We start from the raw sequence: 27,389 nt of genomic DNA, 5'->3' as shown, positions 1-27,389 counted from the left end.
ACAAATAGTATCTAATGTCTTACAAAAAGATTTATGATGAATCAAATATTTATAAAAAACTATGGAACAAAAAATTTTGTTAGGGGTTTGAATTAAGCATCAGCAGTTTCAGCTTCTTCAGTCTTTGTTTCCACATCAGCTGTGGTAGCCTCTTCTTCTTCTTCTTCTTCTTCTTCTTCTTCTTCTTCTTCTTCTTCTGCTTCATCAATTTCTTTCTCTGAAACGTCTACATCCACATCGACTTCTTCATTCTTAACACTAGCATCTTCGAGATCAATTAAACTGTCAATTGCTTCATGGGCAGGCGCAGGCGCTGTTGTGTCAGAAACGCTTAATCCTTCAAAATTATCAATTAATCTTTCACTTATTTTTGTCTTATTCTTAGATTCTAACTTTTCCTTCCACAATTTAATTGATTCGTTGACTTTTGATTTGTCTGCAGAATAATTCACTCCGAAGAATGTAGCCTCTGTTAATCTTTCACTCTTTATTAATAATTCTAAACACTTTTCCTTATTTCCAGTTATCCACCAAGTTTGCAAAGCTATGTTGTATTTACCCATGGTTTCACATTCTTCTGCTAATTTAACTAATTCTTTTTGATTATTAGACGAAGACAATAATAATAACAAGGAAGCATGATCTTTAGCTAGCCAGAAACAGTCTTGAGCTAACTTTATTTGCCATTTAGATAATGCTAAGTCACCTAACTTCTTCCATTTGGATGCATTGGCCAAGCTTGTTGATGGGTTTTCTTTCTGGTAAGTTGATAATAAATCATAAGCTTGCAGTAAATTGTTTGTGGAAAGCGATATTTGGAATTTGGAATCAAAATCTTGTGATAAGGAATATGACAATGCTAAGTACCCTAATTTTTCGAAGAATCTAGACAATTGATTTAATTCGGTCTTGCTGAAGCCAGATAAAATATTAGAATATTCTTCTGATAAGTTTTCTTTAGTAATACTAGACAAGTCTGGTACATTTTCTCCTGATTCTTCGTCTAAAACATGTTTTGTTGCAAATTGTTCTAAGTCTCCACGCATTACCAAGGTTTGAAGTTCTAAGACATCAGAGTTGACAAACCAAGAAACAACGTTGAATGATTTATCAATTAAGTATAATTTTCCTTCTTGATTTGCTCTGTATCCAACAATATAATATTTATGATCAAAATGACCTAAGTTAATAACTTCACCACCCACGAAATAATTCAATCTATTACTTGTGGCTGTAGTATATACAAAAACGTCACCGATAAACTTACCTGATAAAATGGATTCAGAAGTTGGTAAGGTGTATAAAACATTGAACGCAGCTTCTGCTCCTTCTTCTGGATCAAGCTCGTCGTTACTTAAAGCCTCTTCAAAGAGTGCATGATCATAACTTAAGAAGTATGTTTCATCACCAGTCTTAGAACCAATAGCGGCCTTATTTTCTCCAACATTAGATGAAGTAACAATCGCAAAAAGTTCACCATTATCTGACCAAACAACTTCTTGGATATCGTCATCCAAGTCAACCCTTCTAACTAACTTACCATGTTCCCAGTCATAGAAAGAAATACAGCCTTCCAGCTTAATTCCTAATAAAGCTCCGGCAAATATTTTGTCAGCTTGATAGATCAAATCAATTTGTAAGTGTTCTTCAAAGTTCTTAAAAATTTTAACGCTTAACTGAGATTCTCTGATAGCAAATGTACAAGCATTTGATAAGTCATGAGAATTCCAGCAAAAGTCTAAAGCTTTACCATAAGTTTTAGATCTCCATGCTAACGCTGTGTAGATGATATATTCACCATCACCGCAAACGGTAGCATACCTCCCATTTGGTGAATGAGTTAAAGATTGAGGATAAATTTCAATAGATCCCAATTCTCTTTGCTGTAATGGCAACGATTCTCCATCTTTTAAGCCTTCTGTTGAATTTGGCTTGATAATCGATTGATAGATTTCTGAGTTCTTAGCGTATATCAATTTGTTGTTAGAGTCCATAGAATACAAAGGCTCTTCATTACCCAACTTAATAATAACGTAACCCGAATCACATCCTACAGCTATGACATTGGATTTAGGTAAGATACCAATACACCATACTCTTTCTAAGCCATAGTTAATAGACTTCTCTAACTTAAAAGTATTCGAGTTCCAAAACTTAACAGTACCATCTTCTGAACCTGAAACAATTAAAGGTAATTCAGGGTGGAAAATAGCAAACGAAACGTTAGATAAATGTCCTTCTAAAGTAGCAACACATGACTTGGTTTGATAATCCCAAATCTTAATCGTTTTATCATCAGAAGTGGTTATTAAGTATGGCTTATCGGCTTGTGGGTAGTAATCGACGTAATTTACACCCTTTGATTCATGGGCCATTAAGGTGAAGTTTGGTTGAGATGAGCCTAAAGACCAAATTTTAACAGTTCTATCTAAACATGCAGACGCAAATGTATTAGGATCTTTAGGGTTAAAGTTAACACTCATAACATAATGTTGGTGGCCTTCGAAAATTTGTTCCAATTTCCATGAATTCTCCCAATTCCATAACTTGATAGTTAAATCATCAGAAGATGTCAAAACATATGGCTTCGATGGATGGACAGAGATACTTCTGATGTAGTCTGGGTGTGCCTCGAATTGTGTCACTTTTTCACCAGTATTATAATTGTATACCCTGATTTGAAAATCATCAGATCCAACAATAATCCAATTCTTACGTGCCACGAACTTACCAGTACGAACAGGAAGTTCAGTCACTTGAATAGACTTGACTAATGAATGTGTTGCATATGACCAAATTTCAATTTTACCATTATATAAGGTAGTCAAAATCCATGGCTCTGAAGGATGGAAATCTATTCCTTTCACTCTATCGGAACGAGTAGAAAATTGTTTTACGACGTCCAATTTCATTCTCACAACCTGGATTGGACTAGTATTTCACAAATTTATATTTAATATAGAGCAATTCCAACTCTAGAGAATTAGATTTATTAGATTAATGTTTGTTTAGGTAGCTTTTGTTGTATAAAGTGAACACGCTGACGAGATCAAAAGTTGGATTTTCGTTCGCGCACGACTTTCGTTACTTTTGTACATTTAGTGATAAAGAAACTATATAACATAGGTAGATTTTTTGAAACTAATACACCTTTTCAATACCGGTTCTTCTTTCCTCTCGATACACTCTCTCCAAATTACTTAACAGATTGGAATATTCCACCCATCTTGATGAGAAGACAGCATTGGAAAATTTCTTCAAAACCGACCTTACACCGTTTTCTCTCATTAATTGTAACCTGTCTTCAGAAACCAAGTCCGGGTTTGTCATAAATAACTCATCAAGTAATTTGGCAAGTGTTGGATATGTGCTGACAGAGCCTTTATTGTTACGGTCGGAAAATTGTAAGAACTCCAGGTCAGCGCCTGATTGCAAGTGCAAATCAAAATCGGGATCAGACTTGTCTTTGAAGAAAAATCCCGTATTATTGTACCATGATACATCTGTTGGTTCATTATTCCAATTAGTAACAATATCTAATAATGGTCCAGCCGATGCATGACACAATGGAATAACACCTCGGCTCATATATTCAACTACTCCAATACCAAAATGTTCATTCCACATAGCGTTAAGTCCAAATTTTACCTTTGATAACCATACCATTATGTCTTCATAAGAACAGTCAACGACAAACTCAACATAATCATGTAATTTTAAATCTTCAACCTCTTGTTTCAAGTCTTGAAGAGTTTTGGTGTCATCTGGTGTCCGACAAGAACCAAGGAAAACCAATGTAGGGATGCTCTTTAAAGGAGCACCCAACCTGGTTGCATTGGCAAGAAACTTAAAATATTGGTTCAATATCAAGGAATGACGTTTTTCAGGCCTAAACTGGGCGATAAATAACAACTTATTTTCTCTTTGCCCCAATGTTTCTACATTTTTTGTTAACATTTCAGTGCCACATGGAGGATATAAAATATCCATTTCGTAGCCTGGTTGGTCCTTATTTAATGTCCATATATTTGAAATGTGGTTGAATGTCCAAGACCCATTTGCTAATGTGATGTTCACCAAAGATCCCAAATATTTATAAAAGTAAAACACGCCAGACCAATATATCAATTTCCCAATAGCGAATACATCTGACTTAATTTCGCTTACTTTAGGGACCTTAATTTGGGATAAGCCTTGGAATTTTAACTTATTGAACATTTCTGGCTGAATGATAGGATAATGTACGTAGCTCATGATTGGAATTTTCAACACTAAGCTCACCAACAAGTAGCTTCCAGGTAGACCAATGGTATCAATCCAAATATCAGGGGACAATTCGAACATAGCCTCCCAAGATAATACAATTGATCCAAATAACTGCCCGATCAAAGTGAACAGTTTCCAGTAATCACCATCGATCATACGGGCATACTTGCGCAAATAGATAAACACAATACGATCTTCATCCAAATCGGCAATCTGAAACTTGGTCTCCACCTTATCCAAGATCAGTGAAGGTTCACTCTCGTAATTAGTGGTGTATATGGCCACTATATTGCGGTCGCTGGCAGCCAATGTCGCCTGCACTGCTTGCCACAATACTCTTTCGCCACCGCCGCCATTATTGGCGTATGGATGGAAAAATCCATAGATAATCTTCCTCCGTGGGTCCCGCACTTCACGCTTGGTCATTTCCTCGAGAAACCCACCATCATCGTTTCGCAGATCCACTGGCGCAAACTTGATCTTATTATTCACAAAATTGTTGTAAAACGACGGCTGCTTGCTTGCAAGCACAAGTCGCCGTCTGAAGCTTGATCTTTTATTCCCAACTTTCAAATATCTCGTCATTGACTGCTCAATCTCCTTCTTGATTTTGTCTTGCCAGTTTTGCGATGGAACCAACAACAACCGTGGCAACACCGTCGAAACCACCTGCAATATTCCGAATGCAACAAACCCTATAACTCCTACGACCACTAAGAATGACATATTATATCTAATGTCCTGATATGTATTTTTAACGTACTTAATCTGGCTACACCGATCTCACCACTACGTAGGCATCATCAGATAAGCAATTACTTTCTAGAGGCATGAGAATTGGTCTCACCCCTCAGCGAAAAACATCCTAACATCACGCATTTACTTCCATACACCTAACGATCTTCTAATTCTTTCCCATCCATACATCATCAATTCCATCCGTACATCAGTTTGGCGTTCGATAATCGCCCAATCGGTCGATCTACACTTAGACTTCCCAAAACAGATAAATGATATCTATATGCAGTCCCATATCATCCCTTCTCTACGCGTATAGAAGAACAGAAGACGTGAAAGGGTATTATATATAGAAAAAAGGGTTCATTCTAGTGGAAGTAATTAGAGTAAGCTAGAGATACTGTAAGAGAACTGAGGGAAGAGAGATGCATATGCTTAGGGAAAATAATAATACAGGAAATACATTTGCGGCATCGTCACCCAACGATTCTTCTTCACCGGCAGATGTCGACAATTCTATGAATTCTAATGCTGGTACAGGGGTGAAGCCCAAGACGCCGCTAAAGAAAGAAGAGTTGGAAAAAATTGCTAAACAGTTGAAGAAGAAGCTTTCGAAGGCGACAATAGCGGCGAAACAGTCGTTGTCACCGGCCAATGTTCGGGTGGGAGCGATGCCCAAGTCGAGTCCATTGAAAAATTACAATAAGAATTTTGAGTCGTCACCACATGGAGGAATATTATCATCATCACCTACACACTTGTACTCGCCCAATGGCAAGTCGCCGACACAAATGAAAAGTCTGGCTGCGGTATACTTATCGTCATCGCCGTTGAAGAGGCGGACGAGCGTGTCGAGCGAACTTGCCGACTCGCCAACAAAGAAGAAAGGACCAAGAGAAAATGATAATAAGGAAGAGCGCCAGCCACAGATGGTATTACAAGCAGTAGATGAGACACCACTGACACCACCAAGAAACATGGCCACTTTGAAGCCATCGCCCTCGTTGACTGCTTCCAAGCAACAAAGTACACCTAATTTGCAGAAGAGACGCTCGAGTGTCGGCACTCCAAATGTTCTTTTGCGCACACCTACTCAGACAAGACCCAGCACCAGCGGCGATGGCCAAGACGAAGAAGGTGCTGATCTTTTAATGTATTTAGCTTCGTCACCATCGCCAGCAAAACCATATCTTTCCAATACACCACGTTCCAAGACTGAATTCCATCTGACTAGCCACCACCATGATATACATCCGCCTGCATCAGCACCAAGTTCGAGTGTGTCACATAAAGCACCATCATCATTTATTGTTCCACCACCACCACTCACACCAAAACGTCATATCACAACATCTGCAAAGACCCCTCAAAGTAGGTTAACTCCATCTGTGAACCTTTTCAATAATCTATCGGTCAATAATGGAGGATTACCATCGTCTGGATTGACCTTGACTCCTGCCGGGTTCAACATGAATGATTATGTCAATTTCTTCACACCTTCGCCAGGAAGTGCAAATATGAACTCAAACAGCAATAACCTAAGCAAAGCATTTTTGAAAACCCCGGATTTCAATACAATCATTACTTCCAATAAGCAGAGGGTTGATGGTAAGATGATCAATTTTGATAAGGTGGGTCTATTTGGAAGCAACAATAATGATTCGACAAAAGAATGATTCTTCCATTTATCCATGACTATGTTCAGATTCTATTTTCGATACACATTAACACACTTTTATTGCACGCTTTCCTTGACTGTTGCAGCTCATTTCAGAAGGTACTAACTTGAGTGACTTATAATTTCTATTTTTTCTATGTATAATACTCCGTTCATTTCTATCTAATACATATTTAGTACTAATGTAATATTAGTAAGTAGCGTAATCTACGATGTACGTAAGAGATTTTTCTTATTGATAGCATCAAATAGAAGATGAATACTGTCAGAATAGACAATTGATTATACTACTTAGTATACCCAAACAAAAAAAAAGAAATTACTACACAACTTGAACCAACTCTTAAATTCCACTTAAAGATCCGCCGCTACTTCAATCAACGTACAAATTCTGACATTATAGGAGTATCTAACTCAGTCTATTGCAAAACCTAGCAATTATGTGATCACGTGATTGGGCTTGCAGCAGACTAAAATTTTTGTAAGTCCTCTTTAAGGATATATTTAGCATACCTTTAAGTAAGTTTAATAATGTCTGCTAATTCGCTGAACCCTAGTGAGGTTGCAGAAAAAGTCCAGGACTTGAAAATTGATGATTCAAAAACAAAGATAGATTCAGAGGAACAACCGGAAGCTGAAAGCGATGGTGAAGGTGCTGCTGCTGACAGTACGCAGAAGAAGAAGAAGAAGAAGAAGAGTAAGAAGAAGAAGAAGATCACGGCCATTGATAATCTGTATCCCGATGGAGTTTTCCCCGAAGGTGAATGGCAAGAATATCCGTTAGAAGTTAATAGCTACCGTACTACTTCCGAAGAAAAGAGATATTTAGATAGACAGCAAAATAACCATTGGCAAGACTTCCGTAAAGGTGCGGAGATACATAGAAGGGTCCGTCACAAGGCACAATCTAGTATTAGACCAGGAATGAATATGACTGAAATTGCAGATCTTATTGAAAATTCGGTCAGAAGCTATGCTAACAACGACCACACGTTAAAGGCTGGTATTGGATTCCCAACTGGGTTGTCGTTGAACCATGTTGCTGCTCATTACACCCCAAATGCTGGGGACAAGACAGTCTTAAATTACGAAGATGTCATGAAAGTCGATATTGGGGTTCATGTTAATGGTCATATTGTAGACTCGGCCTTCACATTGACTTTTGATGATAAGTACGACAGTTTATTAAAGGCTGTTAAGGAAGCCACAAATACCGGTGTTAAAGAAGCCGGTATCGATGTCAGATTAAATGATATCGGTGAAGCCATTCAAGAAGTCATGGAATCATACGAAATGGAGTTGAACGGTAAGACGTACCCAATCAAGTGTATCCGTAACTTAAATGGACATAACATTGGTGACTACTTGATTCACTCCGGTAAGACCGTTCCTATCGTTCCCAACGGTGACATGACCAAGATGGAAGAAGGTGAAACTTTCGCTATAGAAACTTTCGGTTCTACCGGTAACGGTTACGTCTTACCACAAGGAGAATGCTCCCACTACGCCAAAAACCCCGATACCGAAAACATCACCGTCCCTGGTGACAAGGCCAAATCATTGTTAAACGTTATCAACGAAAATTTCGGCACTTTGCCTTGGTGTCGTAGATATTTGGACAGATTGGGCCAAGACAAATACTTGTTGGCTTTGAACCAGTTGGTCCGCGCCGGCATTGTCCAAGATTACCCTCCTATCGTCGACGTCAAGGGCAGTTACACTGCCCAGTTCGAGCACACCATCTTATTGCATCCTCATAAAAAGGAAGTTGTTTCTCGTGGTGACGACTATTAATGTTATGCACAGCCTTTTGCATCTTTTCATCGTAATTGTCTACTCAATACACAAACAGACGTTCGACCTACTGTAGAGCCCCTCTCATATCCTGTGCTTTGTCATAAATTATTTCGCTCTTTTCTTCGCCTTTTCCGTTGCCTTCATTAGTCTTACTTCCCCTTGTCTTAATCTGTCAAACTTTCCCCTATTCGTAGTCTACGTCTACAACTACATCTACGATTCCCTCTACCGTCATCTATTATCACACCCTTCTTCCCATGAAAGACTATTGTATTAATTCGTATCCGCTGCATTCATTCTCTCTATCGCCATGTGAATTTACCTGTTTCGACACGTCTAATTGTTGTCTATTATTCTTCTCTTCATGCTTGTCCCCGCTGAAATTTCACCGAATAACGAAATTGACATAGTCGTGTGATTTACCAAAATGGTTTTTATCCTCCATCCTTTAATACAGATAAATAATTCGTGCTGTTAACATAACAACATTTCAATAATCAATCAATTTATTGACGAGCGTTATTATTATTGCAATTGTACATTATGGAAGTTTCACCTAGTGCTTTAGAATTTAAGGGTATGTGGTTTTATGTGTTGAAATTCGTATTGAAGTAAACTAATTGCTACTTGGAATATTGAGACCATTACAGGCCAGATTACTAACGTGTCAAAAATAGGTAGTTTTACCAAACCTACTTCGGAATATTTGTCATTGACTAATACATCTAACACTCCGTTAGCGTTTAAGGTCAAGACGACGGCTCCAAAGTTATACTGTGTCAGACCAAATGCCAGTATTATTGAGCCAGGTAATAGCATCAAGATTTCCATTATTTTACAAGGATTTTCTCAGCCATTGCCGGAAGACTACAAATGTAAGGACAAGTTTTTGTTAGTTTCTTTGCCATGTCCTGATCTCGACGATGCTTCCAAATTGAGCGACTACTGGCCTAGTTTAGAGGCCAAGTACAAGCAACAGTTGGTCCAAAAGAAATTGAGAGTGAATTATGTTATCGGGGAAGATGTGGAAGACAGCGTAGCCGGCGACAACGGAGCTGACTCGCCACGTGAATTCCAACCACAACAAGGTGAATTTGGAAGTGGTGCTGCCGGATCAGATGTTGGTGGATCTGGTGTTGGTGCCGGTGCTGCTGGCGCAGGTGCTCTTGGTGCCGGTGCTCTTGGTGCTGGTGCTGCCTATGCTGGCTCCCACAGCAACAACTATGGTGGTGATGTCCCAGAAGATGTCGGTGCTAATGTAAACAGATCTGTCAACGATTCTTTCGCTCCAAATGCTTCCAACAACGGCTATGCTTCTGGTGCCAACTACAACAGCTCTTCTGATGCTGCTGGTATTGCAGCTGCCTCGAGAGTCGAAAAATCACAACCTCCAGCTGACTACCAAAGAGATTTAGAAGACTCAAACGCTAAAATCAACAACATGTCCGACAAATTCGACTCCAACGAAAAGAGAGCCCAAGGTTCCTCCGACTACACCTCTCAAGCTCAAGCCACATCCACCGAAGAACCTTCCAGTGGAATCTCTTTACCTTTGGCTGTCCTCTTGATTTTGATCGCTTTCCTTATCGGTGTTTTGGTTTTTTAAGTTATTCATAGGCGACGTTTGGTGACGTTTTGTTAATTAAAAAATTTCAATCATGAGTGGAGTTCATGTCTCTACGCCAATACTTTTTTAGTGAATTAACATTACTATCCTTGTATTTATTGTTATATTCCCTTAGTCGTACGCTTCTTCTTTTTTCTTCTACTAGCTTTGTTTTATTTCTATTTCAATGAACATATCTTAAGTCTTCATATATACGGAACTTCTTTTAGATGATAATGTGCACGTGATTGAGTTTATTCGAAGCTAAATATAAATCACCCATAGTACAGACTGACCTATTTAATTTCTTTAGTAGATATCCATTGTATGAACATACAGAGAATCAAAACAATAGGATAGGTTGATATTAGTCACTATGGGTACAGCAAGTATTAAGTCTGGTACCATTAACTTGCTTAACACAATCGTGGGAGCAGGTATTCTTGCCATGCCATTTGGGTTGAAGAGTAATGGGTTATTATTCGGGTGTCTTTTGATTGTCTGGTCGTCGCTTACATCTTCATTTGGGTTGTATTTGCAAAACAAGGTGGCCAAATATACGCAACAACAAGAAGCAGTTTCGTATTTCAGTTTAGCACAATTAACGTATCCACAATTGTCGATAATCTTTGATAGCGCAATCGCGATTAAATGCTTTGGGGTTGGAGTTAGTTATTTGGTAGTCATTGGTGATTTGATGCCAAAAATAATGGAGAGTTTACATGTTAGTAATGATAGTTTGTTGATGGCCAGAAATTTGTGGATTACTGTTTTTATGGTGTGCATAGTTATTCCGTTCTCTTATTTGAAGAAATTAGATTCGTTGAAATACACATCGGTCGTGGCATTATTTTCGGTGGTGTATTTGATTTGTCTTGTTGTATCACATTTTGTTGTTAGGGATATTCCTGTGGAGAGCATTAAGGTTGACTGGGTAGGGCCGGTGTCTGTGAAGTCTACATTGGCATCGTTCCCTATATTTGTGTTCGCATATACGTGCCACCAAAACATGTTTGCTATTATCAACGAATTAAAACCTAATGAAAAAGAGGGTTCACAAACAAGACAATCGAATGTTATCATTAGAAATGCCATTTTGACTGCTTGTATTTCATATTTGATTGTTGGAGTTGCTGGTTATTTGACCTTCGGTAAATCTGTGGGGGGTAACATCATCAGTATGTACCCTAAGGACTCAATCCTGTCCTTAATTGGAAGATTATGCATTGTTATTATGGTGAGTTTATCATACCCCTTGCAATGCCATCCATGTAGAGGATCGATTAACCATGTCATTTTTTTTATCAAGAATGGGTTTAAGGCAAACCTGAAGGCTAAACGTTCAGGAAATGCTCCAGAGTATACATCTTTAGCGTCCGATGCTGAATCGCAGTCTGATTCTCAGGTTGAATCCCTTGCTGACGAAACTTTTATTTCCACAACTCCAGTAGAGGGTGCACAAGATTCAGACGGTCATTATCCAATTGTTGTAAAGTTGTCGTCGAAAATGTTTTACATTATCACGACATCAATCCTTGTTTTATCATACCTTGTGGCGATTACCGTCACATCATTGGAACATGTGTTAGCATTTGTTGGATCAACAGGGTCAACCTCAATTTCATTCATATTACCAGGATTATTTGGATACTTGTTGATTAAACCAATCAATGGAGCCACCGAATTGGACAGAGTTGAGCGTATCTGCAAATTCGGAGGATTAGCATTAGCCATATGGGGTGTAACAGTCATGTTTGTATGCTTAGGTGCAACGATATTTTTAGGTGCCAAGGAATAGACCTTATAGATTATAAGTAGTAAATTAATTTATTTAATTATTATATTCGTAAACGTGTAACTAAATCATAAAGCTAAATCATAAAGCAAGTGTCAAGCTATATACATGTCATTTAAAGAATTAAATCATCACGATCCCAACCAGTACCTTTGTGAGTTTCTAATCCATTGGTTGGTTGCTTCTTATCCGTATCTTTTATCTGTAATGCAAATGGGTTTCTGTCACCCTTCTGATTCAAGTTGGCCAATGTATGGTTGACTTCTCTGTGCTTAGCTTCGTCAGCCCGAATTCTCAATATCAAATCGGTAAAAGTGGACTTTTCATCCAATTCTGGCCAGTATTGCCAACTAATAGCTGGAATCTGAATATTGTCAAACTCTTTCAACTTACCCATCTTTAATTCATTCAATAAATGGGTATATGTACTAACCGCCTCTTCTTCCAAATAACCAACAAATCTATGGCAGTATCTAGGGTTGATTAAGTAGCACATGAAAAACAAATTACAAAATACACCCTGGCCGATGTAAATAATCGATCTGGTGAACCACGAGGGTCTACCAAGCTTAATGAACGTCAACAAGTGCATTCTTTCGTTGTAAGCTTCGTCTAACAAAGTTTCAATCCATGCCTTGTCTCTCCTTAAAAGACGGAGCGAATGCAAATGTCTAATGAACGCAGCAACCATTCCCGGAACACCAGCAATGCTCTCCAAAAATATACATCTAGTTAACCACTTGGGTTCTGTCATCTCATATCTAGTACCCTTGAACCCATGCTCTTCTTCTTTTTCATTCCTAGGTTTTTTGTATCCCGTCACAAAGTCAAATGATCCCCTGACAAGCTGGATCCCCTTAAACGCAATCCTATCTCCACGAGATTGGGGTTCTCTGTGTTCAACCTGCACTCTTTCACATTCCTCCCCCTTGAACACTGGATGTGGAAATAATGGATGAGTAATGAACTCTTTATCATCATGTTTTTCTCTGTCAGAGTCCTTAATCAAAGTGGTGGAAATCTTGAAAGGACTCTGTTTAGCTGATGTACCTGGAATCGACGAATTGAACCTCACGGATCCAATTGCACACGGAATTGTACTACGTACAAAAGTTCTCTGTAATGTCAACATTTTTCACTGACTGAAATTTGTGTCTACCGAAAGTAAGTTCTAGTAGAATATAAATAAAGTTGCGGTTTAAGTACTCTTTTCACCTTTTGGGCTTTGAGCGTTTTGTGTTTCTAATGTCCTCCTATTTTATTTAACAAGTACTTTCCACTCGGCTTTTATATACTCTACAAGTGTATGTTATTTTTACCCACTTCCACACAACCGTTAAAGTCCGTACGTCCAGTATGTTGGTATGACTGTCACATACAACGAAATAATCAGCTCTCCCTGTCCTTTCCTGTTGCAGCCGTTGTGCGTGACGAAGCCCCGCACGGCCGTACTTGCTAATATTAATTACTATGGTACAATTGGAATTATACCACCGTACTGTGTGTCTCCATAACTCCGAAACCTCCGATGCACACATATCCAACGGTCCAAGTTCCGTACCAAATCCCATTCGTTATACACGTAGTAAATACTATCCTTAGATCCGCAGCTGGAGCTTCAGCCAGATCGCTCAAAGACATTACGACGCTCGTATAAATTTTCGGTTCAAACTCCTTTACTATGTCCCTACGAATGCCAAGTTTATTGTGTCTCGAATGTAATCTTCATCGCATAGTTCTTTTCTGCAAGATATCGGTGACCCTTTTACCTTTGGCTTGATTTACATTGGCTGGAGGTAAAATACCGCGCTCTTAAATGTTCCGCGAGCAAATTAATTATCCCTTAGCGCACTCTAAGCTCGAACTGCCCTTGTACCCCTAATATCTGAGACTGTTCTAAAACCCGTTATTCTCCGATCCCTACACCTTCTCAAAATCCGTGCTCCTGAAGTGCTCCAGGACCCTGCCAATCTGTCGGGTCGCAAAAACAAGTCTAGACTTGAACCGTCCAGATCGGCTAAAAGCGCGTATAATAAAATACACGCTTTTTAAGCGGCCTACAATTGTGTAGTTATTATGGTACATAAAAAATTTAGTGGATCTAATATTGATCTGAATATTTTTGTTTAGATTTGGATTAAAATATCAGATTTTATTCACTTTTTTTGGGTTATTCTAGCAGCAGGTAACAGCAGGTTATTGGTATTTTGATAAACTAAGCTTGGTGGTAATTGTATAAACATATTTTGCTTGAAAAACATATATTTGCTAAAACACTCGCTTTTAATTGTACATCGGCAACAACAATCAAAGGAATAGTCTAAGAAATATCCAAAGGTAGAAAACAAGTAAAAAATGTCTTTCAGCATATCGAATTTTATTGGTGACCCATTTGCTATATCTACGATCTCGTTTGGGTTGATAGCATGGATCATTTCCATAGCAGGGGCCGGAGCATCTAATCAAAGCAATTTTCCCCATTTCAGTTGGTGGGGCATAATGTACCAGTTGGTGATAATGGTGGTGATTACGGTGTTGTACTTGTATAACACTATCGAGTTATACAAGTTTACGTTGGTGGGATTGTTGTCGATTGCGTTTGTATATTCGACCAACTCGACCAACAACTTGATATACAAGACGGGAGACTCGGGAATGTTGTGTTGTGCAGCAGGATGCATTTTGTTGTCGATGTTGAACTTGATCTGGATCTTATACTTCGGGGGACATCCAGAATCACCTACAAACCAGTTCATCGACTCATTCTCGTTGAAAACACATTCGCACAACCACGGCCATTTGCCTTCATCTGATAACAAGGCTGTTGATGGAGACATAGATGACGAGGTAGAATACAAGAGGTACGCCTCATCTCATTCAAATACCCAGTTCCAAGACAACAATTTGAGACAGTCGCAACTCACTACAAATAACAAGTCGGTCAATACCCCATACATGTCCTCGTCACAATTGAATGGCTTGGAGAACTTTTCTTCATCTGACGTACACCAGAGCAGAGACTTGACCAGTAACAAAAGACAGACTGTTTATAACGATACGAACTCTGTCAATGATACCGGTAATGTATTCAGGTATAAGGCTAAGGCTTTATACAGCTACGATGCCAATCCAGAAGATATCAATGAAATTTCCTTTGTCAAAGACGAAATCTTGGAGGTTGATGATATTGATGGTAAATGGTGGCAAGCAAAAAGATCAAATGGACAAGTTGGTATTTGTCCATCAAATTATGTGAAGTTAATGGATTAGGTTTTATTTTTTTTGTCGCTCTTTCTCGAATATTATGGTTTATTCTAGTGTAATTTTAAAATAATATTTTATTTAATATCGAAGCTGTAGTATAACTAAGTTCTTAACTAGTCAGAGGAGAAGTTTTAGGTTCGGTTGGTGAATGTTGTCGAATAAGAGCGCATATATTCAAATACATACTAATCATTTTCTTACCTTTAGAGCAGCATAACTTCCCAACCTAAATACAAATATTAATACAATTAATATTCCGATCCAAAGGCCCTTGTCGTTGTTGGAATAGCCTAGATTCTCTAATACTGCCGTGCCTGCAATCTTACATTGACTAGACAAACTTGACTCATATAAGCAGTGACAGTTTGAGTCACAATCAAATATACGATGTTCAAACTCGTTGAACATCATTCCTTGAAATACATATCTTTGGTAATTAATCCAATAGAAAGTGTAATACCAGAAATCGTTCAAAATTTTGCTACTAACCAAAAAGCCTCCAACTGACATCCATAGCCCATTTGCAAATGCTGTCAATGCCAAGGATACGACAAAGTTCGGGAAAATAGAAGCAATGAACACAGTCATCGATTCAGCAGCAAGCAAATCAAGGAATAGCCACATAACATAGTAACCAAAGCCTTTTGAGCTATCATGGAAGTGACACATAAAGTAAGTGACTATGCTGAATAATAAAGCTATAATGAATAAAAATGGAACACCAATAATGAAATTTGATAAAACAAATGAAAAAGGTCCATAATTTCCATTCATCTTTTCTTTCTTATAGCTATTGTAATCTTCAATAAAAGAGGGTATGTATGCAACTGACATAAATGACATAAAAGCACCAGAAAAAAAGATGGCATTAGTAAAGGGCTGGATATTGTCTTGGTTATTATTCAATCTTAGCCATACTGTTCCCATCAAGACTGCTAGGCCTAAGTACATAATAATTCTTACATAGTATGCCAAAACATCTCGTCTTGATTTGATTAGCAATCTTTGTAACAAAATACGTGTACGGTTACTTTCTCTGACAAGAATATTCTTAAATCTAATGCAAGGTAACAAGAATTCATTTTTTTCCTTCAGTGTTGCTTTCTCTGATTGAAAATCTGAATAGTTTTCATCAACTTGTTGTGCCTTTTGGCGTTCTTCAACTTTGCGCCATTTGTTAACTAAATCATTTACAATCAATTCCTTGTCACCTATAGTTGACTCTTCGTCATTAGTGATACTATTGGAAAAATCTGTGTTGATAAGGTCTAAAATAAATTCCGAAGGATTGTAATATCTAGGAATTTCATAATGAATCGATTTAAAATAATCAGGGATCTCTGAAACTCTACCGTTATAAATAGGCATACCTTTCGACAAAAACATAACTTTGTCAAACAATTGGAAGGTGAAAGTAGAAGGTTGGTGAATTGATGCGATTACAATTATCCCTTCACTAATTGCGATCTTTTTCAAGGTATTAATGACTTCTCTAGAGGCAACTGAGTCTAACCCTGACGTAGGCTCGTCCAAAAATAGTATTTGCGGTTTTCCTAATACTTGTGACGCAATGCTTGTTCTTCTCTTTTGTCCACCTGAGATTCCCTTCTGCAATGGTGTCCCAATTTTCAAATTTTTTTGATTCTCTAAGCCCAAAAGACTAATGATCTCATTCACTAGATCACCTCTGTGTCTTTTTGGAATATTTGCAAATTTAGCACTAAATTCCACTGTTTCTTTGACTGTTAAAGAGCCTACTAACGAATCTTCTTGTTCCACATAGTTGGAAACTTCTTTTAAATCTGCCAGTGTGGCGACTTCGTTGTTAATTAATATATCCCCAGTATGTCTTGAAGACTTGGGATTACTTCTATTTGATAACCTATTCAATAAAGTAGTCTTTCCTGATCCTGACGGACCCATAAGTGCCATGATTTCCCCAGGCTTCATCAGTCCACTCACATTATCCAACAAGCACACCTCTTCTTCATTCCTCTTTGCGGGAAGATACAACGATACTTCTGACCATTCGAAAGATTTAACCTTCATTGGGTTACTTATGGATATCATTACTTAGTTATGTAAAGATATCTTCAATTTATTGCAGCTTCGAATTTTTCAAACTATTGCATCAAATTTATAGAATTTCTTACGGCCGAAAGAACTTTTTCATGGCTAGGTCATCGCAAAGAGTTCTATTGTCACCTGAAAGTATTGTCCATTTGATTTATCGATCTAATCCATTTCAATTATGTCTTCATGTGTTTAAATCTATTAATATTGTATCATACTATGTATTCTGTACTCCGTGTGTTAAACTATTTGATTTTATTGGTAAATTTTAGAACCGTCTCGCTAAAAAATCGCTAAAGATTCTCACGTTTCTGGATCTCAAATCTATAAGAAACTATCTATTCTTTGGTCTGACAATAAGATAGTCTGTTACGTAAACATGTTAGTTAGACCTACTTCTCTATTCACAAGTTTGAAAATCCTTCCTCGGGTGAATAAACCAACTAGTTGGTTAGGTTTTAAGAACTACTCAACCAAATCAAATATTCATTACGATGGAACTCAATCTTCTTATGCAAGCAACCCTGCTTCTTATTTGGGGGATGCTTTAGCTACCGATGGATCCATTGAGACTGTTGATCTTGTCTATGACAAGCACTCGCCTCAAGAGGAGCCATCAGTTACTAAGTCCCCATTAATTATATTGCATGGGTTATTTGGATCCAAAATTAATAATAGAACAGTAGCTAAAAAGTTGGCCACAAGACTTGAAAGAGATGTTTATTGCTTGGATTTGCGTAACTTCGGGCAATCGCCTCATATAAATAGGTTGGATTACCCTTCTTTATCTGCTGATGTTGAAAATTTTATTGAACAAGCTAAGTTCCCTGAAAGTGCTAAACCTATTATAATAGGTCATTCTATGGGAGCTAAAACTGTCATGGCTTTGGCATTGCGCCGTCCTGATTTGCCAAAGATGGTTGTCTCCGTAGACAATGCTCCTGTTGATTTAACCATGAATTCAGTTTCATCCTTCGCTAAATACGTTAGACAATTAAGAATTGCATTGGAACAATATAAATATACCAACATAAAAGATGTTGATGCTCAATTAGCAAAGGTTGAACCTTCGAAAGAAGTTCGTCAATTTTTAATAACTAATCTTCATAGAGGTAAGACTAATGATGTTATTACATCAAAAGTCCCATTAGAAATTATAAATAAAGCCATAACTGGAGGGTATATTTCTGGCTGGCCCTACGATCTGAATGTTTCTAGATGGTCAAAGGGACCTATGCTAGTTATAAGAGGAACTCAATCATCGTATGTTCCCGACGAAATCATTCCTGATATCGGAAAGTATTTCCCTAATTTTGATGTTAGAGACGTTGACTCTGGTCACTGGGTGATTAGTGAAAAGCCAACCGAATTTATGGAAATATTAGTTGATTTTATTGAAAAGAACGAAGATGAAGAGTTCTGATATGTACATTATATATCTATAAATCACTGACTTTTACACCTCCTTTACCAACAAAATCGTCGTAAACATCAAACTTTCTTTGATAATGCACTGGTATTCCCTCTCTAACTTTAGGTAACAAATCCTTGTCTAAAGTAGCGAATAAAATTTCTTCTCCTTCTCCAGCCTCAGCAACAATTGCACCATATGGATCTACAACTAATGAATGGCCATATGCTTGATATCCATTACCACCGACGTCTCTAGCAGGGCTGCATAAAACGCTAAACATTTCATTGTCCACTGCTCTGGCCTTTGCCAATAAGTGCCAGTGTAATGGCCCAGTGGTAGTATTGAAGGCACCTGGATAAAACATAGCAAAAGAATTATATGGATTACGAGATGCAATCATGGCTAATTCGGGGAATCTGATATCGTAACAAATACCTAAACCTACATTACCAAATTCACCTAATTTAAAAACAGTGGCCTTGTCTCCAGCACTTAAAGTTACCAGCTCTTTAAAAGTGATTCCTCCAGGGATATCAATATCAAATAAATGAACTTTTCGGTGCTTAGCAATAATTTCTCCTTCGGGTGAAAAAGTCAATGAAGTATTGAAAATCTTATCATTTTCTTGATCTAATTCTGGAATTGATCCTCCAACAATGAAAATGCCGTGCTTCTTTGCCAATGATGATAACAATTTGGTGGTTTCACCAGATGGTATCAATTCAGCATAATTACGAAACTGGTCAACGGCGTATGGCGAGTTAAAACATTCCGGTAATACTACTAAATGTAATTTTCCAATGCTACTCGTCTTGACGGCCGAGTCAATAAATTTGGTTACCTTCAACAAATTTGCTGCTTTATCGGCACCTGCCTTTAATTGAATAAGGGCTATATTCAACGATTGTTTTAATGGTGATTTTAATACAGAATTACTCATGCTATAATGGTATAAGGCCCCTTAGTTACTTCTTAATGTTGATAACCATGGGCCCCTTTTTATATCGCATTTCTGAAGTCACGTTACTTGTTGCACATAAATTGAAATCTATACTATCAATGTATACACTCTATATTATTAAATATTATGATCAAGGAATCGACGAAAGGGCAGATTTTTCTGATTTACGAAGGTGGATTCTCTCTTTGTATTGTTTTAAAATGAAAATCAAAGAAAGGATTACTCCACAGCCCGCTAATCCCATCCCCATGTAAAAGGCTACTCTAAAACCATGGATTTTTGAGTCCAAAGTATCTGGAAGATTCCTGGTCTGATAGTACTCAACGGTACCAGCAAATCCTAAACCAATGGAGATCGCATAATTCTGAAATGTTGCAACCAATGAGGCAGCTATACCCTGTTGGGATTTTGGAAGACTATTTGACAATATAACGGTTCCAGCTGGAAAACTCATATCCATACCGAAACTTTGTATTATCAAAGAAAAGAACTTTTGGGTCCAGTAGATTTGACCAACAGGCCTTGTACCCATTAGTATGATTCCAATCAAGAAGAACAACATAGCAAAATGCATAACGATTGACAGTGGAAGCTTTTGTAATAATACCGCAGTCAAAGCAGCAGCAACGTACCCCACAATAGCTGCGGGAACAAAATGAACACCTCCTATTATTGGTGATTGGTTATCAACAAATTCATTCCATTGGAAAGTATAATATAACCAAACCCCAAAACACGACCACCCTGCAGCAATGCAACCTAAAACAAATCCCGTCTCACCCTTTAACGCAACAGATGGAATTAGAGGATCTTTAGCCTTACTTTCTGCCACAAAAAATAAGCCTATCAGTATAAATCCAACTATCAATAAGATGTAGACATATGCCTTGTCCCATCCTACATTAGGTCCCTGATTCCATGCAAAATTGATTAAAACGAGTCCACATACACCAAAGAGAGAACCAAACCAATCAAAAGTATCTTCCTCTCTTTCTGAATCAAAATTACCAATATTTTGAGGGATGGCAAAGTATCCGAGTACTGATACTAAAACACATGCTATTCCTAACAAAAAGTAGCCTAGGAAGACTCCAGGAAGCGCCATTGTGTCTACCAACTCAGCTACTAATCCGCTGAAAAGTGCACCCAACATAAACCCTGTAGGTGCCACACTTCCATACAAGCACATGCAGAGATCTTTCTTGAAACCTTTTGGATAGTAATGTCCAATTAATGCCATAGCATTAGGTATAGATAAAGCCGGGCCTATTCCCTGCATTGCCCTAGCCACATCAAAAAAAATCTGAGAGGTTGTAAACCCAGAAAACCCGGCCACCAAAGACCATACTGCAAACCAAGCAAACCCTATTAAATAAATCTTCTTATACCCGTACATATCTCCTAATCTTCCCGCAATCAAAATGAATGTACCAACTGTAAGCGAATATGATGCTGTGAACCAAGATTTTTCTCCATTCAGATCTTCGACCCCAAATGTTTTTGCAATAGCTGTAGATGGATTAGTGGTCTGTGCTACACCTGCTTGGGTTAGCATCTGTTGTACTGCCACACAAAACAAAAATAATATTTCTCTTATAACTGATATTTCTTCAGGTGGTGGGGTTGGTTTAAGAGTATTCAAAGATGATTTTATTTCCAGGATCTCATCCTCTTCAATATATTTTGAGCCTTGTGAGACATCTCTATTAGCATCTTGTGAGTTTTTTCTACTTGAACTTTCCATTATAGGTTTAGTTATCATAAAGACTCCTGATTATAGATTTGTCTGGACATTTATATATATATATATATAGTTGTATGTACATTGATTAAAAAGATACCAATCGGATCGAGATTTCCATATGTTTCCGAGAATAAATTGTTTAGTAAGAGCAAGAATATCGCGGAAATAAGATATTTCAGCCATTCCTACCCCATCGAAGGCGCGTATGCGGAAAAGTGATTTTTCCGTTACGTGATATGTCAAAATCTATCATTCTATATATATTAATTAAATTACAATCCTATGTCTTTACCAATGCAGGAAATAGCTGAAGAGTCCAATTGTGCAGTCCGCTTTATACATTTACTACCAGATTTTCTGGAAACTGAGTGGTTTCTTTTAACCATTTTAAATGGGGAATGAAAACTTGTTCGCATCTTTGTCTTTCAAGCTCTTCTTCCGAAGATACATAATGCAAGTACTTCCCCATATACTCTTTATTTCTGTAGATATCTTCTCCATCAATAGCCTTTCCCGTTGTTGAATCGTAATAGTTTGGACACATTCCTTGCGTAAAGAACTGCAATACTCTCAAATCGAAATCATAGCCCACATTCTCATTTATAGAACTATACATACGAATATGTTTTCCCAGGTTCTCATAGATCAAGTCATGGTTATCCACTAACCAGTTAGGATAATACTTAGGATAGGATAAATGATTAAAGACAACATCGAGATTTTCTTGTTTTACGGCCGAAAGAACTGGATCGTAGTGGCTCAAGGCTTTGGATGCGAATTTATTATCCGCTTCTGACACGTACCCCGTAAATTGGAATTGCTTCAACGTCTGAAACCAGGGTTCATTCATAACGTGAGCAGCAGCAATAAACGTTTCCTTATCGCCTTCTCCTGCCGATCCTTGGGTTAATAACGGATAATAATAGTTAGGCCCAAAAACATTATAATACAAGCTTAAAAGTAATGTTCTCATATGAGAAGTTTTGTTAATAACAAACATACCAGTTTCGGAGGTTGGGTTAGGTATGGTTCCTTCAAAATCGTGGAAATGTGAATTTTCAAAATTGTACTCAGATAAGGGTTTGACGCCCGATAAGCCTTCTCGTTCTGCTTGTTTTCTGTCATAGTCCGAATACCTGACTTTATTTTCTTTAACCTCCACGCCTGCAATCTCATAGAACTTTGGATTAGCAGTACGACCCCAAGCATCAGGCCATAAAATCAAATTCTTTTCTTTATATAAGTCACTCTCCAATATATAATCGACATTTTTAGCTGGGAAATTGTCGGAGTCGACATACATGACATTTTCAAATCTGGAACTCAATATAGCCAACATCTTGTACTGGTATCCACCAAGATCGAATCTTTCCTTCAAGTTAGTTGACAATGATGAATCAAAAAGATTACAATGCGCATTATAACGTGGTAACAATTCTTCACAGAAGTCCTTTTCATACTCATCATGAGAAGCAATGAACAACTCAATGGGCATTTTAGATCCTGTGGCTCTGATCTGTTTGATTACAAGGTACGATAACCAGTTAAATCTACCTCCTCCAACCATCACGTATCCTGAAGACCCCTGATATGTTCCCCATTCAGGATCCGATTTCAATATATTTCCAAACGTAGAAATACCGTAGTTTTCAATAAGCTTGTTCATATGAATGTCCACGTATCTGGAATGCGAATCCTTTAACTCTTGATACGTAGAATGAGGTATATCCAATACATTCTCCAATAATGACTTGGATAAAAGAAAATCGTCATTCTCATTTTTGATTTCTGGTGCTTTTTCATTCTTGTACTTGTCTTTGATCGATGGAGATTTCGGCATGTATGCTTCTAACCCATCAAAAAATGCAGTGTAATCTCTGATAGATTTCAAATTAGCCTTCTCCTTGCCAATTTCTCCTTGAGCTTCAAGTGAGTCTGCGGCCGGTATAGCCCCAGTACGAACATCACTATCTATTAATGGCTTTGAAGATGAACGATAAAAAAAGTGTATAACAAGCAAGCAAAATATCACGACTACCAAAAGACGCGTCGTCTGACGTCCAAGTAATCTCGTAGGTGTAGGTATCATTATATACTATTATTATACCTTTATCCCGCTTTTGATACGGGCTTTAAAACAGTTTTCGATTATCTTTTACGTGGTTCGCCGTAATTGCTTCTTTTCAACCTTCCCTTTTTGTGGCATTTTCCTTGTGAAATCTGGAGGAAGATCCCTACATCTGGATAACATCCATACCTTTTTTTATTTATAATTCCGGTCGCGGGTAATACTTTTTCCTAGTATTCAAAAAAATTACTCCACAAGAACTAAAGGAATCGACGGTATAAATAGGACAGAAAGATAGAAGTAGGAATTCTTAAGGATATTATATAGAAGATCAATTGGAAATAATGGCTAGTAACTCACCAATTTTAGAAAAAACCAATTTTGAAGAATTAAGAACCAAAAACTTTATATTCAGACTCTTCGGGCTTCATATTAGCCACTCTAAATCGCCATTATTGCAAAACTATTTATTTGGTAAATCAGGATTGAGTTGGAGATATGAATTGTATGAGAGCTCTGATATTGATGCCTTCAAGAAGGTGTTACAAGGTGACGACTGCATCGGATCAGCTGTGACTATGCCAAACAAGGTGGTGATGACGGAGCACGTTGATTTTGTCGACAACGATGCCAAAGCAGTTGGTGCTATTAATACGATTTATACCAGAAAGGAGAAAGACACCGGTAAGACATTGTATATCGGTACCAATACTGATACGTACGGAATCCGTGATTCATTCTTGTACAATGCACCAGAAGTGGTGGAGAAATCGAAAAAAAGCGACAAACCAGGATTGGTTTACGGTGGAGGTGGTGCATGCCGTTCTGCAGTGTATGCATTAAACGAATTTTTGGGATGTTCGAAGGTTTATGTGATTAATAGATTTGCTCTGGAAGTGGAAGCTGTAAGAGAAGGAATGGTCAAGGGAGGTTTCAAGGGAGAAATCGTTCATGTTTCCACTCCTGAGCAAGCTGCATCTTTAGAGAAGCCAAACTTGATTGTTTGTACTGTTCCTGATTTTGCACCCCTGACTGACGAGGAAAAAACAGCCAGAGAAACTTTGGAGGTGTTTATTGGCTCTCAGGATAAAGGCGCTGTTTTAGAAATGTGCTACCACCCTAAACCACTCACCAGATTATACAATGAATTCAAAGCAGCCAAGTGGCAGGTTATTGGTGGTATGGAAGCAATGATATATCAAGGTTTTGCCCAACAATCCTTGTGGACTGGTTACAGTTTAGAAGAAATGCCTGTTAAAGACGTAGTTGACTATGTCTATAAGAATGCAAATAACTAAGTATATGTATGTATATATATATATATTTATATATATCCCTTAATAGTAAAACTAATTATTACATTCTAGAAAGGATTATTGGAAATACTTTTTTCGTTTCTATGCCGCATTACTGTTGCACCAGTGTTCCCTTTCAGGTTGTGATCAACGGTTGACTCCAAACCACGCTATTTAAACTTGCTCTATTAGGACCTACGAATATATATAACAGTGTATCGGAGTTTAATGCAATATATTATATAAGAAGATATATAAATCCTTGATAACCTAATAATTATCGATATCAATTGATTAATTCAGTGCTTGCTCACAGAAAATAAATTTACAAATTTGACTATCAAACCACTCTCAAGTTTGTATTCAACGAGTGATTATTATGTACAAGAATAAGTCCAATATACCATTGAAATATTCGACTATTATGACTAAAAGACTTATGCATAACCAAAAATTAGCTGAACTTCCAAAAACAACTAGCTTTACTAAACACATTAGTCCTGATGGCAGAATTCCAAAGCCCGAAGATGCTATAGCAAATAAGGATAATATCATACATGTTCCAAGAGTGTTACAAAAAGGAGGATTTTCCTGGACTCTTCCAGAAAAGAGAAAAAAATATAAGTATTTAACTACAAGTGCTAAAGCATTGGAAGATTTAGGGATAGACTCTCTGGAGGTTGATAATCCCGAGTACCAAAAATTAGTCAGTGGTGAATTCTACCTTGAGAATGAAGACTTCCAAGAAAAGGGATATCCATTTCCATACTCACAAGCATATGCTGGGTGGCAATTTGGACAATTTGCCGGTCAATTAGGAGATGGAAGAGTTGTGAATTTGTTTGAAGTTCCCAAGAATGTGAAGGACAAGACCAACAGACACAAATATGAATTGCAATTAAAAGGAGCTGGAATGACTCCATATTCTAGGTTTGCTGATGGTAAGGCGGTCATAAGATCGTCGATTCGAGAATATATTATATCTGAGCATTTAAATGCTGTGGGTATTCCAACGACAAGGGCTTTATCATTATCATATCTTCCTGAGACCTTTGCGCAACGTCATAGGGCAGAAAAATGTGCAATTGTTTCAAGATTTGCTGAGCTGTGGGTGAGATTAGGTACGTTTGACCTTTATAGGTGGAGAAGTGATAGAAATGGTATAAAGGAATTATCCGATTACGTTATAAATGAATTATTCACAATTGATGGTGAAAAATTCGGTTTCTTAAATAAGATTCTAGCAGAAAGAGATGATTTTTTTGATAATAGTAAAGAAACTATCGGAGATCTTACAGATTATGACAAAATGTATTTGGAGACTATTGTAAGGAATGCATCTACCACTGCCATTTGGCAATCTTACGGCTTTTTGAACGGTGTATTGAATACTGATAACACATCAGTCCTTGGCCTTGCCATTGATTTTGGACCTTTTTCAATAATGGATAAGTTCGATCCAAACTATACTCCAAATTCGGAAGATCATGAACTTAGATATAGTTACCGTAACACCCCTACCGCAATTTGGTGGAATTTAACTAGAATGGGTGAAAACCTTGCAGAATTAATTGGGGCTGGGCCTGAGATATTAAATGACCAATTTTTTAAGGAAAATGGTATCAAAAATGAATGGGAAGATAGAATTATTACAAGAGCAACAAAGGTAATTGAAGCAGGTGGTGAACTTTATCAGTATGCATTTACCAAAAAGCATGTTGAAACTATTTTCAAAAGATTAGGCTTAGATTCATCTTTGATAAACGTCAAAGATCCTGAAGTCAATTACAAGGAATTGATAGATCCCATGTTAGATATGTTGCATAAGGTACAGTGCGATTTCAACAAGTTTTTCCTTATATTACAAAGCTCCGATTTAGAAGAAGGTTATGATGCAAAGCAAATCGCAGAATCCATTCTTTTGCCTGGCCATAATGCTTCAGAAAGCAAGTATTCTACTCAAGAATTGATTGATCAAATTTGTAATTGGTTAAAGATTTACGATGGCTATATACTAAAATCAGGTAACTCCAAACGGAAATCGATTAGCAAATATTCTAACCCACTATTTTTACCACGTAATTGGATTTTGAATCAAGTCATTGAATTTACAGAAGATACCAATGCTGAAGACTTGTCGTACTTGAAAAAGCTTGAAAAGATGTGCTTCAATCCATACGATAAATCAAAATGGGGAAATGAATTGAAAGAATTAGAGCAAGAGTGGTTGTTGCAAAGTGATATAGGTACCAATTACTCAATGCTTCAATGTAGCTGTTCCAGTTAGAGCTAATTATTATATAGTTTAATAAATGCGTTATGTTTTGCCATGGCTACAACATCACATGTTCTAATGTCCTAGCTACTCAATGTAAATTGCTCCACGGAGAACTAGAACTAATATATACATGTATTGCATTAACAACAAAATTAGCTTACAAATTAATAACGAGTAATAATAAATTTCACAATTATAATTTTTAAAAAATAGAACTAATACTTTATATAGAACTTAACACTTAAATGCAGATCATTTTATTTGATTTAACCACGGAAGGCGCTTTGAGCATCCTTGTAACCCTTGTGGAAAGCTTCCTTTGCTTGTTCTTGAACTGGTTCATCTAAGGAAGCAATCTTGGAGTCAAGCTTGTCATTACCAGTGGTGAAACCACCAAGGCCGGAACCAGAAC

The 27,389-nt window shown here is 37.5% G+C and overlaps 15 protein-coding genes across 15 annotated transcripts; 8 read left to right on the top strand and 7 right to left on the bottom strand.

Moving 5' to 3' along the window:
- Positions 1 to 92: 92 nt before the first annotated feature.
- SEC27 (coatomer subunit beta') lies at positions 93 to 2,912 on the bottom strand (the record flags this gene model as incomplete). Its single annotated transcript, XM_015611557.1, has 1 exon — positions 93 to 2,912. One exon carries the CDS (start codon positions 2,910 to 2,912, stop codon positions 93 to 95), a length of 2,820 nt encoding a protein of 939 aa, XP_015467608.1.
- A 229-nt stretch (positions 2,913 to 3,141) lies between these two features.
- Positions 3,142 to 4,992, bottom strand: ALG11 (alpha-1,2-mannosyltransferase; the record flags this gene model as incomplete). The annotated part of the gene is made up of 1 exon (XM_015611556.1): positions 3,142 to 4,992. One exon carries the CDS (start codon positions 4,990 to 4,992, stop codon positions 3,142 to 3,144), a length of 1,851 nt encoding a protein of 616 aa, XP_015467607.1.
- Positions 4,993 to 5,429: 437 nt separating this feature from the next.
- AC631_02725 (uncharacterized protein) lies at positions 5,430 to 6,680 on the top strand (the record flags this gene model as incomplete). The annotated part of the gene is made up of 1 exon (XM_015611555.1): positions 5,430 to 6,680. One exon carries the CDS (start codon positions 5,430 to 5,432, stop codon positions 6,678 to 6,680), a length of 1,251 nt encoding a protein of 416 aa, XP_015467606.1.
- Positions 6,681 to 7,213: 533 nt separating this feature from the next.
- On the top strand, positions 7,214 to 8,476 carry AC631_02724 (methionine aminopeptidase; the record flags this gene model as incomplete). The annotated part of the gene is made up of 1 exon (XM_015611554.1): positions 7,214 to 8,476. The coding sequence occupies one exon, from the start codon at positions 7,214 to 7,216 to the stop codon at positions 8,474 to 8,476; it is 1,263 nt and encodes a 420-aa protein (XP_015467605.1).
- A 546-nt stretch (positions 8,477 to 9,022) lies between these two features.
- AC631_02723 (phosphatidylinositol-binding protein) lies at positions 9,023 to 10,085 on the top strand (the record flags this gene model as incomplete). Its single annotated transcript, XM_015611553.1, has 2 exons — positions 9,023 to 9,056; positions 9,157 to 10,085. 2 exons carry the CDS (start codon positions 9,023 to 9,025, stop codon positions 10,083 to 10,085), a joined length of 963 nt encoding a protein of 320 aa, XP_015467604.1.
- A 376-nt stretch (positions 10,086 to 10,461) lies between these two features.
- AC631_02722 (aspartate/glutamate transporter) lies at positions 10,462 to 11,883 on the top strand (the record flags this gene model as incomplete). The annotated part of the gene is made up of 1 exon (XM_015611552.1): positions 10,462 to 11,883. One exon carries the CDS (start codon positions 10,462 to 10,464, stop codon positions 11,881 to 11,883), a length of 1,422 nt encoding a protein of 473 aa, XP_015467603.1.
- Positions 11,884 to 11,995: 112 nt separating this feature from the next.
- On the bottom strand, positions 11,996 to 13,012 carry AOX2 (Aox2p; the record flags this gene model as incomplete). Its single annotated transcript, XM_015611551.1, has 1 exon — positions 11,996 to 13,012. The coding sequence occupies one exon, from the start codon at positions 13,010 to 13,012 to the stop codon at positions 11,996 to 11,998; it is 1,017 nt and encodes a 338-aa protein (XP_015467602.1).
- Positions 13,013 to 14,235: 1,223 nt separating this feature from the next.
- Positions 14,236 to 15,150, top strand: SSU81 (osmosensor; the record flags this gene model as incomplete). Its single annotated transcript, XM_015611550.1, has 1 exon — positions 14,236 to 15,150. One exon carries the CDS (start codon positions 14,236 to 14,238, stop codon positions 15,148 to 15,150), a length of 915 nt encoding a protein of 304 aa, XP_015467601.1.
- A 183-nt stretch (positions 15,151 to 15,333) lies between these two features.
- AC631_02719 (uncharacterized protein) lies at positions 15,334 to 17,193 on the bottom strand (the record flags this gene model as incomplete). Its single annotated transcript, XM_015611549.1, has 1 exon — positions 15,334 to 17,193. One exon carries the CDS (start codon positions 17,191 to 17,193, stop codon positions 15,334 to 15,336), a length of 1,860 nt encoding a protein of 619 aa, XP_015467600.1.
- A 403-nt stretch (positions 17,194 to 17,596) lies between these two features.
- Positions 17,597 to 18,640, top strand: AC631_02718 (uncharacterized protein; the record flags this gene model as incomplete). The annotated part of the gene is made up of 1 exon (XM_015611548.1): positions 17,597 to 18,640. One exon carries the CDS (start codon positions 17,597 to 17,599, stop codon positions 18,638 to 18,640), a length of 1,044 nt encoding a protein of 347 aa, XP_015467599.1.
- Positions 18,641 to 18,656: 16 nt separating this feature from the next.
- On the bottom strand, positions 18,657 to 19,571 carry NIT3 (putative hydrolase; the record flags this gene model as incomplete). The annotated part of the gene is made up of 1 exon (XM_015611547.1): positions 18,657 to 19,571. The coding sequence occupies one exon, from the start codon at positions 19,569 to 19,571 to the stop codon at positions 18,657 to 18,659; it is 915 nt and encodes a 304-aa protein (XP_015467598.1).
- Positions 19,572 to 19,722: 151 nt separating this feature from the next.
- AC631_02716 (uncharacterized protein) lies at positions 19,723 to 21,336 on the bottom strand (the record flags this gene model as incomplete). Its single annotated transcript, XM_015611546.1, has 1 exon — positions 19,723 to 21,336. The coding sequence occupies one exon, from the start codon at positions 21,334 to 21,336 to the stop codon at positions 19,723 to 19,725; it is 1,614 nt and encodes a 537-aa protein (XP_015467597.1).
- Positions 21,337 to 21,670: 334 nt separating this feature from the next.
- On the bottom strand, positions 21,671 to 23,425 carry MNN2 (Mnn2p; the record flags this gene model as incomplete). The annotated part of the gene is made up of 1 exon (XM_015611545.1): positions 21,671 to 23,425. The coding sequence occupies one exon, from the start codon at positions 23,423 to 23,425 to the stop codon at positions 21,671 to 21,673; it is 1,755 nt and encodes a 584-aa protein (XP_015467596.1).
- A 323-nt stretch (positions 23,426 to 23,748) lies between these two features.
- Positions 23,749 to 24,702, top strand: AC631_02714 (shikimate dehydrogenase family protein; the record flags this gene model as incomplete). Its single annotated transcript, XM_015611544.1, has 1 exon — positions 23,749 to 24,702. The coding sequence occupies one exon, from the start codon at positions 23,749 to 23,751 to the stop codon at positions 24,700 to 24,702; it is 954 nt and encodes a 317-aa protein (XP_015467595.1).
- A 376-nt stretch (positions 24,703 to 25,078) lies between these two features.
- On the top strand, positions 25,079 to 26,986 carry AC631_02713 (uncharacterized protein; the record flags this gene model as incomplete). Its single annotated transcript, XM_015611543.1, has 1 exon — positions 25,079 to 26,986. The coding sequence occupies one exon, from the start codon at positions 25,079 to 25,081 to the stop codon at positions 26,984 to 26,986; it is 1,908 nt and encodes a 635-aa protein (XP_015467594.1).
- Positions 26,987 to 27,389: the final 403 nt, after the last annotated feature.

The sequence above is a fragment of the Debaryomyces fabryi genome (genome assembly GCF_001447935.2).
Source record: "Debaryomyces fabryi strain CBS 789 chromosome Unknown contig00051, whole genome shotgun sequence".
NCBI lineage: Eukaryota > Fungi > Ascomycota > Pichiomycetes > Serinales > Debaryomycetaceae > Debaryomyces > Debaryomyces fabryi.
Note: the sequence above shows the minus strand (reverse complement) of the source record. Positions and strands in the feature narration are given on the sequence as shown.